This window comes from Lepisosteus platostomus, chromosome 19, assembly GCF_059453375.1.
Source record: "Lepisosteus platostomus isolate fLepPlt1 chromosome 19, fLepPlt1.hap1, whole genome shotgun sequence".
In the NCBI taxonomy this organism is placed as follows: Eukaryota; Metazoa; Chordata; class Actinopteri; order Semionotiformes; family Lepisosteidae; genus Lepisosteus; species Lepisosteus platostomus.
The window spans coordinates 12249156-12265433 of NC_142629.1; the positions used below are offsets into that span (position 1 = coordinate 12249156).

The 16278-nt window shown below is 40.3% G+C and overlaps 1 protein-coding gene across 3 annotated transcripts in view; it reads right to left on the reverse strand.

The window, feature by feature from the left end:
- Nucleotides 1–781: 781 nt before the first annotated feature.
- The window catches only part of usp31 (ubiquitin specific peptidase 31), a 52376-nt gene continuing 36879 nt past the window's right edge, over nucleotides 782–16278 (reverse strand). Inside the window, exons 16-17 of one of the 3 annotated variants that reach the window (XM_088613009.1) lie at nucleotides 14520–15818; nucleotides 782–1040 (exon numbers count right to left, since the gene is read on the reverse strand). In XM_088613009.1, the coding sequence (XP_088469135.1) occupies nucleotides 931–1040; nucleotides 14520–15818 (1409 nt within the window). In that variant the 3' untranslated portion in view covers nucleotides 782–930. Of the gene's footprint in view, nucleotides 1041–7417; nucleotides 15819–16278 lie in introns of those variants that run through there. The other 2 variants (XM_088613008.1, XM_088613007.1) reach the window with 2 other exon arrangements.

Below are 16278 nucleotides of genomic sequence, written 5' to 3' on the forward strand. Positions count from 1 at the left end.
AAATTCTATTGCAGATACCTTTTGTTAAGGCAAACATCCACAGGCAGCTGTTTCACCCTAATTAGTCAAGGTACTATAACACAATGAATTCTAAACAGATCTAAACAGATGTCTGTAGTTGGTCATCTAGACTACATAAAGTATATGTGTAACAAAATTAAAAGTATTTTTAGACTAGCAATTTCATTTTCATATCACTCAGGATTAATAGATAGAATATGTCTGTATAAATATATGTCAGATCCATTTTATAATCTTTTGCAATGTAGCAGAAAGTCTTTCATTGATCACAGAGCCTAATCATTTGGCCAACAGGTGTTTCTTTGTTTAGGTTATTTATTAATGCAATGATTTTTTTCATCCTATTTTAATTTTTCTCTTTTGTGGATAGGCCTCTAAATGTGTTAACATTTGATTAATCTTACCCTGGGAAAGTTAACAGAGCGTGTTCAATTTCCTTGCATTTCGATGAATGGCAAATGGCTCAATTAATGAAACCTGACTTGGAGCTAAACTGTACAGAATTAAATTCTCCCAACTGCTATTCTCTATAGACGTGTTCTCCTGAACGCTTAAAGGGTTCAGCTAGAGATCTACAGAGACTTTGCTCGTATGGTACATTGAGAAGCCACATCAATGGCACAATATAATGACAAATAAAGGGCTGCTATCCTGGGTGATTTCAAAGGGATTCAGAGCTGGTATGACTTTGGTAAAACATGTTATCTTTATTATAACTGAATTTCTACTGTAAAAAATAACTCAAAGGCCATCCTTGTCATTTTCTTAACAAATCACCATTTAATATCATGTGAACTGTACTGAAACATTTTAGAAACTTTGCCCCACATTCAAGGTCAACATTAGGAACGTTAGGCGAAATAAACAGATTAATTCCATAGATTTTGGTGGAAGCAGCATTCCATCATGTTAACAACCAGATTCAGAGGAAAAAAACAAAGTTGAGAAATCATGGCAACATGGGTCACACATTGCTTTCAGGTCAGACATGGGCTCCTGGGGGTGCTCCTCTCTCCAATCTGTAAAGACAGGGCAACATCAATGAAGGTATTTTTCATATTCAGGTATTATCAGATACAACACAAATGGACCAAGGATGGAACCATGAGAAACACCATACCCAACAGTACCCACCTCAGAATTACAATTGCCACATGTCATTCTCTTATACTGACCTCAGCAAACCTGCAGTCACCTAATTAATCCTCTACACAAAACCTTTTGTACCTACACAGGGTCTACTTTAGTATTGCAGAGCAGGGAGTTTAAGCCAAAATGATACTAAGGGCAACCCAGTATGTAGGGGCACCAAATGATGGTTGTACCATTTTTTAATCTTCCTTGTCGGCCAGTTGTTTTTGTAGTAACTGCAGTGCATAAATAAGGTGGTGCTTCCGAGTCTAGCATTTTCTTGTACGGAGTTAACCAGGTTTGGAAAAAGAACAAGTGCTTATTTGCAGTCAGGGGCACAGCTGGAGTCTCATGATATAGCTTAACAGGTTAGCATGGCACAAGTCATAATTAGGGGTAAAACTGTTACGTGTTAAGTGTTTAAGTAAAGCTCAGAAAGTTCCATTCAGATAACTGTGGATCTCACCTTTTACGAGGAACCATTTTGATTCCTTTGATTGTATTAGTGCTATTGTATTAGAGCTACTGTAGTGTCTGGATATTAAGAAGAATAATTCTGAATATCCAGACAATGATTCATTCACATGCTGAGAAATCACAATTTGCCAAAATGCTTTAGTGAATAACTGTACTAAACAAAGGAACAGCAAATAGTTTCTTTGTACTTAATGTTAGTATTAACAAATTAATCAAATTAACATAATAATAAACATAAGTAGCATAATTACACACACCCACACGTCTTGCTCTAATGCAACCTAATTTATTGTTCTGTTGTCAAACTTGTTATATTGCTCTGCAATGTAGAAGTTTAGCATTATGTTAATCTTTCAAAAATATCTTTGTACCAGATAAAAACATCATCTAAACAAATTAAGAATAATGGTGATATTTAAGACTGAAGAAAGAATAATGGTGATATTTAAAAATTTGATAATGACCATCTAGTGCCAGAATTGTAAGTGATTTACCTCATTTCTAAATACTGTAGGTGTATCCATTTGGATATCAACATAATTCTCTGTTAATAAAAGAAATACAAGAAATGTCAAATTCTGTTATTCTTTAACTCCAATGGAACAAAATGTCCATGGTAAGATATCTTCCAATAATAATGTAAAATAATAAAAGAAATTGTATGCCCTCTGAAGTAATATATGATTTTAATGAGAGGGACAGTACCTCACCTGACAATAGATAATGTATCTCTCTAGTGGTTGTTTGTGGTACCTACATTCAAACCACTCTGCAAACTAAGACCAAAAAGCTCTGCATTTAAACACCATAAGACAAATAATACACTACAACATACATCTCTCCAGCAAATCCTTATATTGAGTTTTTACACAGTTCGGGAAGTCTTAAGATTGGCCAGTCATTCTCTGAATTAGACTTGCATTCCTTATTTTCCCTGAAATCTTAGAAGATTAACGCAATTCAAAGCAAACTTTAAAAGCAGCATTATATTATTAATTAAAAAGTAGTGTTCTCTTAGTGTTGTTTTCCTCTGTTCAAAACTGTAAGAGACATGTGCAAGAATCATACATAAACAGAACTACAGTAGTTCCATGCTCATCCTTTTAGAAATTAGAAAACAATGTAAGTTAGGGAATATTTTAAGATGTGTTTTAAAGGGAAAATTGAGGGTTTTCAGTGAGAACTCAATGTTACTGAATCAGTGCGAAGCAGAAATGTTACTGCGACATCATTTGTGAAAAGGGTTAATGTTGATTTGCTCTCTGAGGAAAATCTCTAATGGATGGCATTGGTATCTACAGGTACAGGTACTTGAGCCAAGAAAAAAAATCCATAGCTGTAACTCCACAGATGCAATTGGCAGTTGACTACCCCTGCAGAATCAGAAATAGGTTGATTTTTGTTTTCAAAGAACTGTCTTTCACAGAAAATTTTAGGTCACAGCCTAATCTGTGCCTTCGGTTAAACGTAAACCGCCGTCGATAAGAAGCCAGGTAAAATCAAGAAGTCAGTGTGGACTATTTACAGCACCCTGAAGTGACTAAAGACCAGGGATTGAAAATGCCCTGAGTGGCCAAGTATGAAGGAAGATTATAGCTCCAGAGCAGAACAACATTATTACTGTTCTCTGCAGGAGTAATCACTGCCTAATAGCTAGCACTATCACAGAGCAATCTGTATTGCATCACCTGCTGTTACGGCCTGCCTTCAGCCCAGCTGCACTGCTAGACTGGACACAAGGAAGACATAATAGGATTGGTATTGTATGTTGTAGGAGAGCAAAAATAAGGAATATCAGCACGAGCAGTACATTTCAGGTGTCTGTAGGATGCTCTCTGTGTCTATATTAAACACAGCATTTAGAAAACATCTTTATGGGAGTCATGTTGCTTGAGCTGTGGCACAAGCTGCAGGTGAAGGAGATCAGCTATTATCCCCTTCCAGGACTGAACAATCCTCAAATCTCAATCCCATTTCAAACTGGTGGCAACAGTAGAGCTCAGTCCCTCACACTATCCCCTCACCATAATCTTAGCTGAAGAATGAGGTGGGTCCTGCACTGCAACTGTTTTAAAACACCTCCTGACACACAGGAGAAATTCTGTTGAGTCACACCTGAGGGTCACAGAAGCCATCTCTTCTGGGGTTCCTAATATTTCAGACAGTGTGTATTCACATATGGTGCATGCACATTTAAGAACCTGGCACAGTGAATGCAGATATCTTAAGACAGAAGCAGAGGAGGCCTTTATCCAGGAGCAGCTTGATGAAAGTTGATGACAATAATAATGACTTATTTTGAGGAGATAGGAAGTAATTTGGTACTGACGTGATGAAAGCAATGGAGCTTTGGAAGTGTTTTAATATTGTGGCAATGCAACTGCGTATACAGCTCTTCATTCTTGCCCAATTTCAAGACTATTAAAAGGTTTGTGTTCATCAAGGGATGATATTTTTGGTGTCTGTACTTTGCCTAACTTTTTAGCAAGGGGTTAATATTTGGTTATTTAGTATCTGCCAAATACACCACATCTTTTATGTGGACTACAGTTATTAGTGGTACAGACTGTGAGTGGGATTCAAGCCCAGTAGCCTTACATCCTTTTGCACTGATGTCCCTTTTCCTCTACTATCCTGCCATCACTGTCGCTTAATGTATCATACCTCCTTCAGATTCCTTCTGGACAGCCCATAACCCTGCCAGCTGTACGGTCCAGTTCCCCTGCATTGCCACACTACCCCTTCCCTTTAGCCTGAAATCCATACTCATCTTTAACGCTCAGATATGTCTCTTTACAGTGTAGTCAGATTATTTTATTTTTGTATTTAGAGAGAAAGAGGCTTTGCAAATGTTCCCAGAACCATATACAGAGCAAAAAAATAAAATCCATCACAATATTCTTATTTCCTACCAGAGTCTGTACCTTTTTTCATAGGTCAGTTGGATTTGCAGTGGGCAACCGTGTAACTGGAATCGGCCAGTTCACACAGCTCTAGCATTGTGGTCACCCCACATTGTACAGTATGGACAGTTTGCAGCCTTCTCTCTAGGGTGGCTACTGAAGGGTTCAATCAGTATTCTTGAGAGCACAGGTCAACATATGGAGATCAGTCACTCCGGTGAAGCATGATCCGTTATTCAGTGGCACGCCAATTCCCAGAAGGGGTCCGTCAGAACAGGACAAGTATTACTGGAGGTCTTCTCATCTTGAGACGCCACAGCAATTCCTCAGTCTTACAAAGCACCTGGAGACTTGCAGTGAGGTCAGCAGGATGTGCCACTCTTCCTGTGAGTGCTAACTGTACTGCCAGGCACAGTGGAGCCTGCAGCATTTTGAAAGATGTACAGAGTGGACAGGTAGAGGGCGTCTTCCTTCCTTCCACCCAATACAAGCATTGCAGTGATGAACTGAACAGCTGAAGAACCAGTGCAATACCAGGGACATCTAATTGGGTTGGGGGTGTACAACAGGCTAAATTTAATAAGAAATTTAATTTTTAGAAGCTGCCAGATGCAGTACAGTACATGTGTCCAAGAAACTGTGAAAATTCACAAATATTCCAATACAGAGTGCAGATCTGACTATCACTTAATTTGCACCATCTGACACCACAAGAAATTGTGATTCCTGTTAAAAGCAATTTACAAATCACCTCTGGTGTTACCCCATTGCTGCTACCCTAAAACGGCTTTATGAATGCTTTTTTTTTTGCCCTAAAAGCATAAAGGGGTATCTGACATTTCAATTCTGTGCCAGCTGCATTTGGATATACGCGGCAGGTCAATGCACAAGGCACCAGTTGTCTCGATTCACATAGAACGCAAATCTGATTATAAGAAGGTCAGACAGATGTCCTGAGAGAATAATAAAATTTCCATTCTCAAATTCAGCCGATCTGCTGAACTGAACTATACTATTCAACAAACAGACAAGAAGGGGTGTGTTTGTTACCAAGAAAATGGCTCAAACGCTTAAGTACACACATCCCATAGTAAGGGGATCAGTAAGTGGGACTTTTTCCTTCCAGTGAGATTTAAAAAGAAAAGAAGCCAACAAGGAAATAAACAGCAAAAAAAATTCAGCAGTGTTTTTCATATCCTGGAAAAACAAAATCAAGAGTGGTTCAAGCCTGGAACATCTGAAATCTATTGCCAATACTAATTGCATTCTACAAACAATGCCCTACAACACTGGCGGCACTCACAACTGTGAATAACTTCAGGCAAGAGCAATATCTTGCAATTGTACTTGTCCAAAAGTTAAAGGAGGACATTACAAATAACTCCTGATCTCACCATGGGATTGTAATTTTCAGGTAGGGGGCGAATATTTAAAAACAATTTACGAAGGCTGATTATTTTAAAATTCTTTCCAGCCATGTTTGAGACTGCCTCATGCAGCTCACTGATAAGCTCCTGCATGGAAATGCTTCAGCTCTGATGGGTTGCTTTGTTTAAATGTAAATTCTGATGGACAGGTTGATACAGTGAAACCCATTGACGTCAGTGTGCTTTTGACTAAAATCGAGCCCATTCCATTCTCATTTCTTGTACAGCATTCAAATTAAGAAACTACATTAGGAGAAGGAGGCCTTCAAACAAGACTAAAATTCAGAACTGTAAATCTCTCAAGTATTCCAACAATATTGAAGTGAAAGTGTGCCAAGAAGTACATATAGCACAATCTGCAGGCACCAAGAGAAGAAGTCCACTTGAACTGTGAACTCAACACCAGGACACTGGATAAGGCAAGGACAACTTCAATACCGGTCTTGATTAATGACCTCACTAAGGAAGATAAGCGGCCATTAAAAACATTTAAGTAAGATAAAACAGAATTTTATGATTATCTATGAGCCATTCATTTGATTTGTAAAAAATAAATTAAAGTGTGTCCTACTGTCTACTAAGTACAAATCACTGAAAGTGATCAAACAATTGAAATGTTCTCCATCACTGGTCCAGTTTTCCTTTCCAGTTGATTGTTTTCCACTCCAACACTTTAAAAGTATAAAAGTTGAAGTTAAACATTTTAGTGGACACATCTTAGTTATGTCTCATCTATTCTGAAAGGCAAATAGCTTAACCCAAGGTCATCCCAAGGAAACTAAACAACAGCTCATTTCCTGGTTGTGGAACTTGTCACCATCAGTTCCTCTTGATGACACAAAGCTACAACAGCAAACCGGTGAGCATTACAAACAGCAGGATCAAGGCTGAAGACTCCTCTGAGATGATGACAAGAATGGTGCCCATCTTTAGAACAGACATTTTTGGGTACCCATCACAAGAGAATGGGGACAGAAAAGACTTCTCTTCAGGGCTTGGGTGTGGGTGTTGGGTCACCCAAGAAGAGGTGCTCCTGAGTCAAATCAGCTTCATGTGGGAGCTGACTCACTCCCACACTAGAGTTGGCCTTCTTGCTAACCGACAATGTGGGGCTCCATCACCATATAGAATCCACCCTCCTTGTGCAAAAAAACTGATGACAGATCACTTCACTTTGCCAGCTGCTCTCCAGCCAGGAAAAGAATTGGCAATTTATTTTTTAAAAGAACACAATAAAATTAACAAGATTTCAACCGAGTTAGGAACCAAAGTGCTGTGATTAACTTCGTGTTACAAACTTACCCATTCTTACTTTTCAATGTCGAACTAATTGTGCCTGTAAAAAAAACAAGACAACTGCGCCCTCTAGTGGATACAAATAAAAAAGGATATGGTTTATGAAAAAAGCGCCCACAATATAAGAAACAATCCACGATTAAAATAAATAAAATGAAGAGATCAACGTTCTGCATTTTATTGTGTTGTTCATTGTTTCTTGCATTGGTAAACCATGTATACAAACTTTTTTTCTCTTCCAAACAAATGCATTCTTTCAGACATAAAAAACAAAAATAAAAAAATTGCATATTAAAAGTGCATACTCTTCAGTTATTAAAACACACGAATAAATTAACAAAAAATAAAAAGGCATTAACACAGTCTCATGCATTTACTCCAGAATAAGTTAAAATTTACATTTACATTTTTTATTTAACTTTTATTAGTAATATTAATGCATTTTTAAACAACCTTGTGGAAGACCTGCTTTTTCGTACTACTACTGTACAGGTTTAATGACAGTAAAATATAACCTAGAAAAAGACTACAACAAATAAGTGACCCAAATCATTTTATGTACTACTGTCTTTATTAAAAACTCAGGATTTAAAGTCCAGTGTGTTCACCCCTAAAAACTGACATAAAAAGCATTTCCTTTGAAAACGATATCAATTAGGTCTGGGTCAAATTTCTTTTAAAAAAAGTTTGCAAAACAAATTACCTAATCGGCAATAGTCACCTTTCGATATTAAACACCCTCCAATTTTCAAGGTTCCAATTTGTACATAAGGAAAAAAGAACATTTGCAAACCCTCGTCAAGAACACATGAAAAAGCAAATAACTTCTTAAAAATGACCAGAACTGATCGGCTCTGAAGCCTACACGCAGGTGCAACGCCATCACAGCGCACCGATCGCGCAGGCTGCGAGACGGTTCCACGCGTGCTGCTCCCAGAGCTTCATTCTGAGAACAAGATCATCGCAGACACCTACCAGCTCGCCCCGGGCTCATCGGGAAGCTATTGCAAGTCTTTTCACACGTCGAGTGCAGTAAACACAGGAGCAGAGACGCAAGGGGAAGATATTACACGGAGGTACAGGAAACACTGAAAACACTAATGTGGACCCGATGTGCCAAGTTTTGTGTTTCAAATATGGAGTACACTTTTGATTCTAAAATCAAGAGGATGTCGATGTCGATGTGGTGGAAGTGTTAATCATTCAGACAGCAAAGGGCTGCTCTAATGCTCCGCAAGCTGCCGGTTTTAGTGGGTAGTGGTCATGGTTTTGTACAAGAGATCAATCAGTAAAAGAAATCCCGATATGTATGCATTATTACAGGATTAAAAATGCAAGGAAAACCTCCACGATAAAAGGATAAAAAAATGAGCCTATCTCTTGCAAACAAAAGAAGAAATAACACTGTTTTCCCAGGAATTCTTTTTTCCTGTGCTTGCACGCAGATTAGCAATACCCCCAGACTCACGTGACAATCTTACAGCAAAGGTCTCCCTTCAAGAATGTGCAAATAAAGCATTAGACAGAAAAAAAGGCGCTATACATGCACTCCCTCACTTGGATTTTAAAAAAATACAGTAAAAATATAGTCTAGACTTCTACATTAGCAGTTTCATAATTCAGTGCAGCCAGTATTAGCAACAGACACTTGCATAGTTAAGTACTGTACATGCAACAGCAGCCTACATGCAGTTTCCCCTCCATTAATTCTCCCACGAGAATTTGTTCCGCGTTGAAGTCAGTGCAGTGCCAAGCGGACAGCTCTGCTGTTGAAATGCCAAACCCAAAACAGTGGTCTGCAAAGATTTCCTACGTCCAGGAATACAAATAACTTTCTGGAGATGTGGGCCGAAAGCAGTCTTCGTGTGTGAACGCAACTTTAAAGATGGCATTGCAGCACGTGGGTTTATGATGAGGATCTCTGACCAGCATGACCGGCCTGCAGCAAATCGACATGTTGTAAGCTGGCATCTTGGGTCGGGGGGGGGGGGGGGCTTAAATTCAGCAACGCCTGTGGAACATATTAATGGTTGGCCACTGGCAACACTGAGGTTAAACCCTGATCTGTTTTTTTTTGTTGTATTCCAGCATTGTTGTTGACCCGAAAAAATCTCTAAGTAGATCGTGGCTATGATTTGTAAAAATCACTTTGTGCAAGACTGCCAAAGGAAATCACTAAGGAACAGTGCGTGGCAGAGCAGTTACAATGCAGTTCAAAGGGCAATACTTCACAATTGGCTGTGATTACAATGAATGATAACAATGAATGGATACTTAAGCCTTCCAAGTGGGGTGTCACTGGCATCCAGCAAATTCAACTATCACTCATTGCGTCCTGTCTGCTTTTCTGACTCTTTTCTGACCAGACAAACAGGAAATAAGTGGATTATTTTTTCTGCAATGAAAGGAAAGAGTACAGGTTTTGAATGCACTGACAAATTGTGCATGGTGATCAGAACAACTAAGACAAAATTAGCTTTTTTCTTAAGAACTGGGGCTCCTCCATCATCTTTCTCCCTCATTACCTGCCGCCTCGGGCAGTGGCCACCATCACTACCCTTGCCCTCTGTGGAGACGTGAGCTTTCTTGATGTCTACGGTCAAGTTGCACGGGTCTCGCGTGGCATGCGAGCCCCTGCCGGCCTTGAAGGAGGAAAAGCATCATCCAGAGGAAAGACTCCTCTCTCTATAGCAATGCTGCAAGCTTGCAGGAGTGGGTCAAGTGCACAGGACCACCGCTTGTGCCCTGAGGGCGTTCGGCCCACCTGTATGCCACCACATGGGGAATTCCCTGCCATAGCGGGCTGATGCCACAGCAGGATGAACCGGCTTAACTGCCTAACAATTGTTTTCGCTGAAAAGACAGGCAAAGAATCCTTTGAACATTTATTAAAATATTTGATGCAGATTCATTTTTAGACAACAACATAAAAGACAAAATAAGGTCCCTCGGTTACAACTTTTATATTTTAACTGCTGTATGTTGGATCTCAGTATCTGGAATGTGTAATTTCAGAGGATTTTGCACAAAGTGCTCTCTTCTGACCCTGAACTATTTAAAACCGCAAGTGAAACCAGAAAAAAATTGCCATCTGCAGCAGAACTTGATACAGAATTTATAGGATTGTGACTGCTTTAGAGAATAATGTTAATGCATCCACACATGAGAGTCTGGTGTTTCGCAGTTCTTCCTATACCCTGTGCATTTGAGAACTTGTTCTCATCACTTCAGTACAGTTCTGCTGGGCTCATGTCAGAGGGAGTCATTTATCTGGCTGCAGGGTTACAGAGACACTCCCTCAGCTGCCCCGTCCCTCTTCATTAACCGATAGTTCAGTAAAGTGCTGGGAGACCTGCAATACTGTTGCCTATCAGAATACACAAGAAAGCACAAATGGAGCATTGGAACATCTAATACCAAGGCACACTTGGGAGCAGTTTATGAAAGAAGCCAATGTATAGCACTGCCAGTTGTCAGAGCAAGAGAGCTATAATGACACGCGTAGTGCTTCCAGTCTATAAAAAGTGTCTGCAAGCATTTCAGCGGAAGCACTGGTGATCTCACCTACACCCCTTGCCAAAATATTGGGAACTCCACTCCCTCTTGTAGGGGTCTGCTAATCCTATCAGCAGGCAATGCAAATCTGTCACATGACAGAGTCCAGTAATCACTGCTAAGGATAACTAGGAAAATTGTAATCGAATGATATTAGGAGGGAAAAGACTAAATCTGTGCAAGATGACGACCCCTGTTTCAAACAAAGTATCCACCTGCATGGAACCACATGGTTAGAAAGACCAGTTGCAGGACAGGGACAAGTGACCCTTGGCTCACCAGGTGCAAAAGAACAGGCAGCCTACAGTTTAGCAACAGGAGGAGGCCAGGTGTAGTCCTTTTCCGCCCATTTCAACGTCAGCCCTGCATAAGGAATAGCAGTACACAGGGGTTCCCAATAATTTGGCCAGTCAGTGTAAAATCCATCTGAGAAATTGAAAGTTAGACTCTTCCAAAAAAACCCTGTTCAACATGTTTTACGCAAAGAAGGACTGGCTTCTTGCTCTGAAAGAAGCTGGCATTACATGGAGCAAGAGGCTGCTGTGCATTTCTGCGTTACCTAGCAAAGCCAACTTGTTTATTCACAGATCAGCAGCAGGCACAGCATGCACCAGGTACATAGGAATAGAAACCTCACCCACCTGACACAGTTCACAGGAATGAACAGGAGGTGGGTCATTGCAAAACAAAATTAGGGATACAGACACATTAGGAAATAATCTTGATTAGATGAGTATCACCATTTTTTCTGTACAGATTAAAATAATTAAAATACAGAATATTACATTAAAATATGTATCTATATCAATACTTTTAAGGCAATACTCCCAGAAGTAGTACAAAAACGTAGCAAAATAACACTTTATACTGAATTGTCCAAAAGCTAAAACTAGTAACATTTAGAAAATGCTGAAAGCTTTAGTGTTTTATTAAACTGATGTAAGTTAAAAAATTCAGGCTCTGAATGGTTTTGCTTTGAAGTCCAAAGTTACAGTAATATACATAATACCTTATCTATACTAATGTATTTGTGTTGTAAGATAACATTTGCTAACTGCTGTTAACACTTTACTGAAGCTAAATCTGCAAATTCCTTAAAAGGCAGATAAGACCACAGGTACAAAAATAACCAAGTGTTATCTCTGGAAAAAAGAGAGAGAAGGACATTAGTGACATTAGTAAACTGAGACTACACTCTGGAATGCAGGGTTCCTAAGAACCTATATTGGCCCAAGACAAGGGCAGGTCATTTAGCCACTGTGCTCCTTGTTTTCCTGCACACTAAATCAGTGGCTTCCAACCCTGGTCCAGGAGGAACATGCTGTCTGCTGGTTTTCAGTCTATCTACATCTCCAAGGCTCATTGATGACTTAATTGATCTGCCTCCTGGTTTAGAGTTGTATTTAACTTTTTTCTTTGGTCAGTCTTGAGGAACATCAATACCCCGGTTGAAGGGTTCTGTTTCCAACAGCTCAGCACACTGGATTTATACCTCTGCTCAACCTGCTTGCTATTATTCCTGGTTAATCAGTTAAAAAGGAACTGACACAGGTGGGAAAAACACTGTATGTGACATACTCACTGTGGGAGTGACACCGTCAGACATGCCTACAAAGAATGTTTTTTTTTCCTTTTGCAGAGATCCTTTTGGATCTCTTTTGGATGGATTACTTTTCAGACAACACGCCTGAATGAGGGCAGTTCAGAAATTCAGAAATCAGTATAGCATTTATACCAACCCTATCACAACTGTCATTTGATCTTTTAAGAGCTGAAAGCAATTTCATAAAAGTACCCTCAGACAAAAAAATGGAAATCAGTTACCATGTGATTAAGAACATGACTCGTGCAAATCTTAGAAGAGACAGTGTTTCTCCAGGACCAGGATTGGGAGCCACTGCACTAAGTGGTTCTATCCTAGAACCAAGCCTGGACATAAGAGCTCTCCAGGTATCTGCCTTCACCATGTGCCCTTGTATTGTACTGGTGCAAAACTGTCCCTTAACAAGTTTCAAGTTAACATCAATTGACATAATGCCCAGAAGAATAGGAACTGCTTATAGGTTTCTAAGCAAAATCAACTTCGCAATAAAAGCACAGCAAGAATGTGGTGTATTTAAAGAATATAATTTCAAACTCTACCATCCTCCTTGTTTAGCAGGCTTAAGAACGTGAAATCAAGGTGCAGAACGAGAAGATTTACAAATAGAGTTGGAGAAAAAAAACTTTCAGATAAAAACACTGAGAGTCTAAATTAATCACAAACGTAACCAACATCTAACCCAAGCTGGCATTTTAAAAGGTTTTTGTTTTGACCAAATGGAAACTAACTTTCAAGCAGTCTTTTTGTAATTTGTGACAGACGGGAGTGTTGTGTTTTTGATTTATACATAGCTTTGTCTGCTGACGAGTGAATTTTGTAAAAAAGCATTCTCTATATAAGGAGAGGATTGCTGAAGTGAAGAGTAAAATGCAAAAGTAATAGTGGCAGTTTAAAAGCTTTGCAATAACAATTAATCAGCATAGAGTAATTCCAATACAGAATCCTCTTGCATAACTTCAACATTTTATGAAGTAGTATGATAACAAAAAAAACCAAAATAAATGTAAAAAAAACAAAATAAAAGCTCTATTTAGATTTACATACTGAGCTGCACATTTGGTCACTTAAACAAATAGGTGGCATAAATAACAATGACAATTTACCTACTTGCTCCTTTTAAATGTAATATCACAGTGCAAATGAGTGGCTCTCCATCTGAAGTTCATTTTGAACAGTTTGTGCATTATCCCGTGCCATTTTTTTTTGGGGGGGGGGAGGTTCTGGAGAAAATGAGCTATTTTCAGTTTTCAGGGAGGACTGTTTTTAGTTGGTATGAAATAACATTTGAGACCCATGTTAGTCATTAGCTGAACCTCTAACTAATGTGTCATCTTTAAAAAACACAGCTGTAAGATATTGCCCTTTAAACTGCAGCTATCAGAAAGTAAAAGTGACTTCTCAGTAAGTTAGATTGCACTGTAAAATGTACTGTACAAATGTGACACCTTCATACAAACATATTTCCCTCGCCTACTAATGTTAGAAACTGGCCCCAAAACTTACCTCATCCAAGCATGCTACTGTAACAGGAGTTTAAAAATGACTTTGTAATCAAATATATCATTCAGTACATTATATAGCATTCTCTTGCAAAAAAACAACTAAATTCAATATATACAAAGTGCTCTGTTAAGACACAATCCTATACAACAATTCAGTTTTGTGTACAGTAGTAGACTTTTGTACCACACTTTGCCATTAAAATAATGGCAAATATTTGGTTCGATGGCAGGGTAAAAGGCGCTTAATTTACAGTAAGTTTTCTTTAAGAAAAGGAAAATATATGTAATATATTAGGCACATCAAAAAAAAAAGGTAGCTGCATTACAAGAAACTAAAACTGCTAGGTCAAATATCATTGAGGCTTCTGTGTGGAACGTGCAGACTTTTGCATGCTGGAAGAAAGCTTTCTGGAGGAGGATGTCTTTTCAAGTGGCTTTTTCCCATTTGCAGGAGATTGAGCACCTATATCGGATGTGGAAGACTTAGATTTGCCTGTGGATAATATTGAGCGTTTGACTGGGGTGGAGGTCTTAGAAGACTCCTTGTCTTTCACAGCAGTCTTGCTGGTTTTAGGCTCAGGAGACACTTGCCGAAGAGGCTTACCTGTCCCCTCGGTTGGCCCCGTGTCACTGCCTTTATTCCCGCTACCCGACCTCAAAGTTCCCTCAGAGGCCTTCTTGGCCAGCATCGTGGTCTTCCCAAAATCAGCTGACCTGCGCGTCTCCTTTTGGCGCAGAGCCGACTTGAAGAAGGACAGCCCCTTGTCTTCGGACTTGCTGTTTCGCCTGAGGTCCATCTTTGAAGACACGCTGGGAGATCTCAGGCTGGTCACGGAGGAGCTACTGCTGGAGCTCCTCACCGTCCGTCCCTCCACTCGGCCTCCCTCGCTTGTTTTGGGCAGAGGTGACCTGGCAGGGGTGCCGGTTCTGGAGGGGGCAGATCCAGGGGGCTTGTCCGTGAGTGGGCTGGTCCGAGTGGACTCCCTGCTCACGCTCTTCTCGGCCAGCTTGCTCTTCCCGCTGGACGAGCTCCTCTCTATCCCTGTGGAGGTCTTCCTCCCGGTTGGCGAGGGAGAGGTAGAGGACTGTGGTGTGGAGGATATCCTTTGCTTCTGTTGAGCCGCTCCTGAAAGAGTCCCCTCCTGAGCTTGAGATGGTTCCTTCTTGGGCTGCGTTGTGGATGAGGACATTTTGCTGCTTCCAGGCTTGGAAGAGCTGACCTTCTCCTTTGAGCTGGACGCCTTTGAGGAGCTCTTAACCTGAGGGCTGGAGGACACCTGAGAGGCAGGAGGCTCGTGAGCAGACGAGATGGTTTGCCTTTTCTTGGAGCTCTTCTCCGGCTCCAAGACTGCCTTTGTGGAGCTCCTCTTTGTCGCCATGCTCTCGAGCTTCTGCGCTGACGCTCCAGACCCACTCCTGTTCTTAAGGTCCTTCGTCGAAGAGCTGCAGCCAAAGCCACCCTGGTCAGCAGAGGAGATCTGGTTGTTATTGTCGGTGGGCTCGGCTTTAGAGCTTCTCTTTTCCGTCTGGGCTGGGATTTTGCAGTACGGCTCCTCCAGACTCACGACGGACCTCTTGTGACCGTTTTCATCACTTGTTATGCCCTCCATTACCGCCAGCGGAGCTTTTCCGCTTTGCTTGTGTTCGTGTTTGCTGTAGCTTCCAAAACAGGACGTCGATACTTTGTCATCGGACGCCTCACCTATCCTTTCTAAAGTAGGAGAGGAGTGTGAATCTAAGGAGAAATGCGAGGGAGAGTTGGATCTTCTCTGCAGTTTAGCCGAGAGGGACCAGGAGGGCTTTATCCCATTTTCGATCACAGCCAGGGGGCTGGCAATGGATGATCTGGAAGATAAACTCTGCCGTTGGACACTTCTTACAAAGGGCCGAGTTGAGAATCCTCCTTAACAAAAAAAGAGAAACATTAAACTAATGCACTGACACAGGGTAGAATGGGTTACCCGCTTTACCAATTAGATAAAGTTTCGAGTCATTCACTGCATTCATTCACAGAGTGGTATTAACGCAGTAAGGGGTCCTCTTATTCTTACCCAGCAATAAGTATCCAGTTTAGTTTACTAATCATGCATTTAAAAATAAAACATGTGTTTTCACTAAATAATACTTTGTAAAGACAAGTTGGCAGCACGTGTATCTCACCCAGGTCCGGGTCTGGAAGCAAGCAAAAAAGTCCGTACTTGGATGTCCACATGACAGTACATGAAGCAGTTCTGCTCTAAAAGGATATTTCATAAGCTTCTGATGAATTAAGGCATTCAAAAACACACTGGTCCGCAGTCCTTTCAATTTTACTTGATAATTATGAATACCACTTATACTCTTGAGAGTTTTTGAGATTTTTT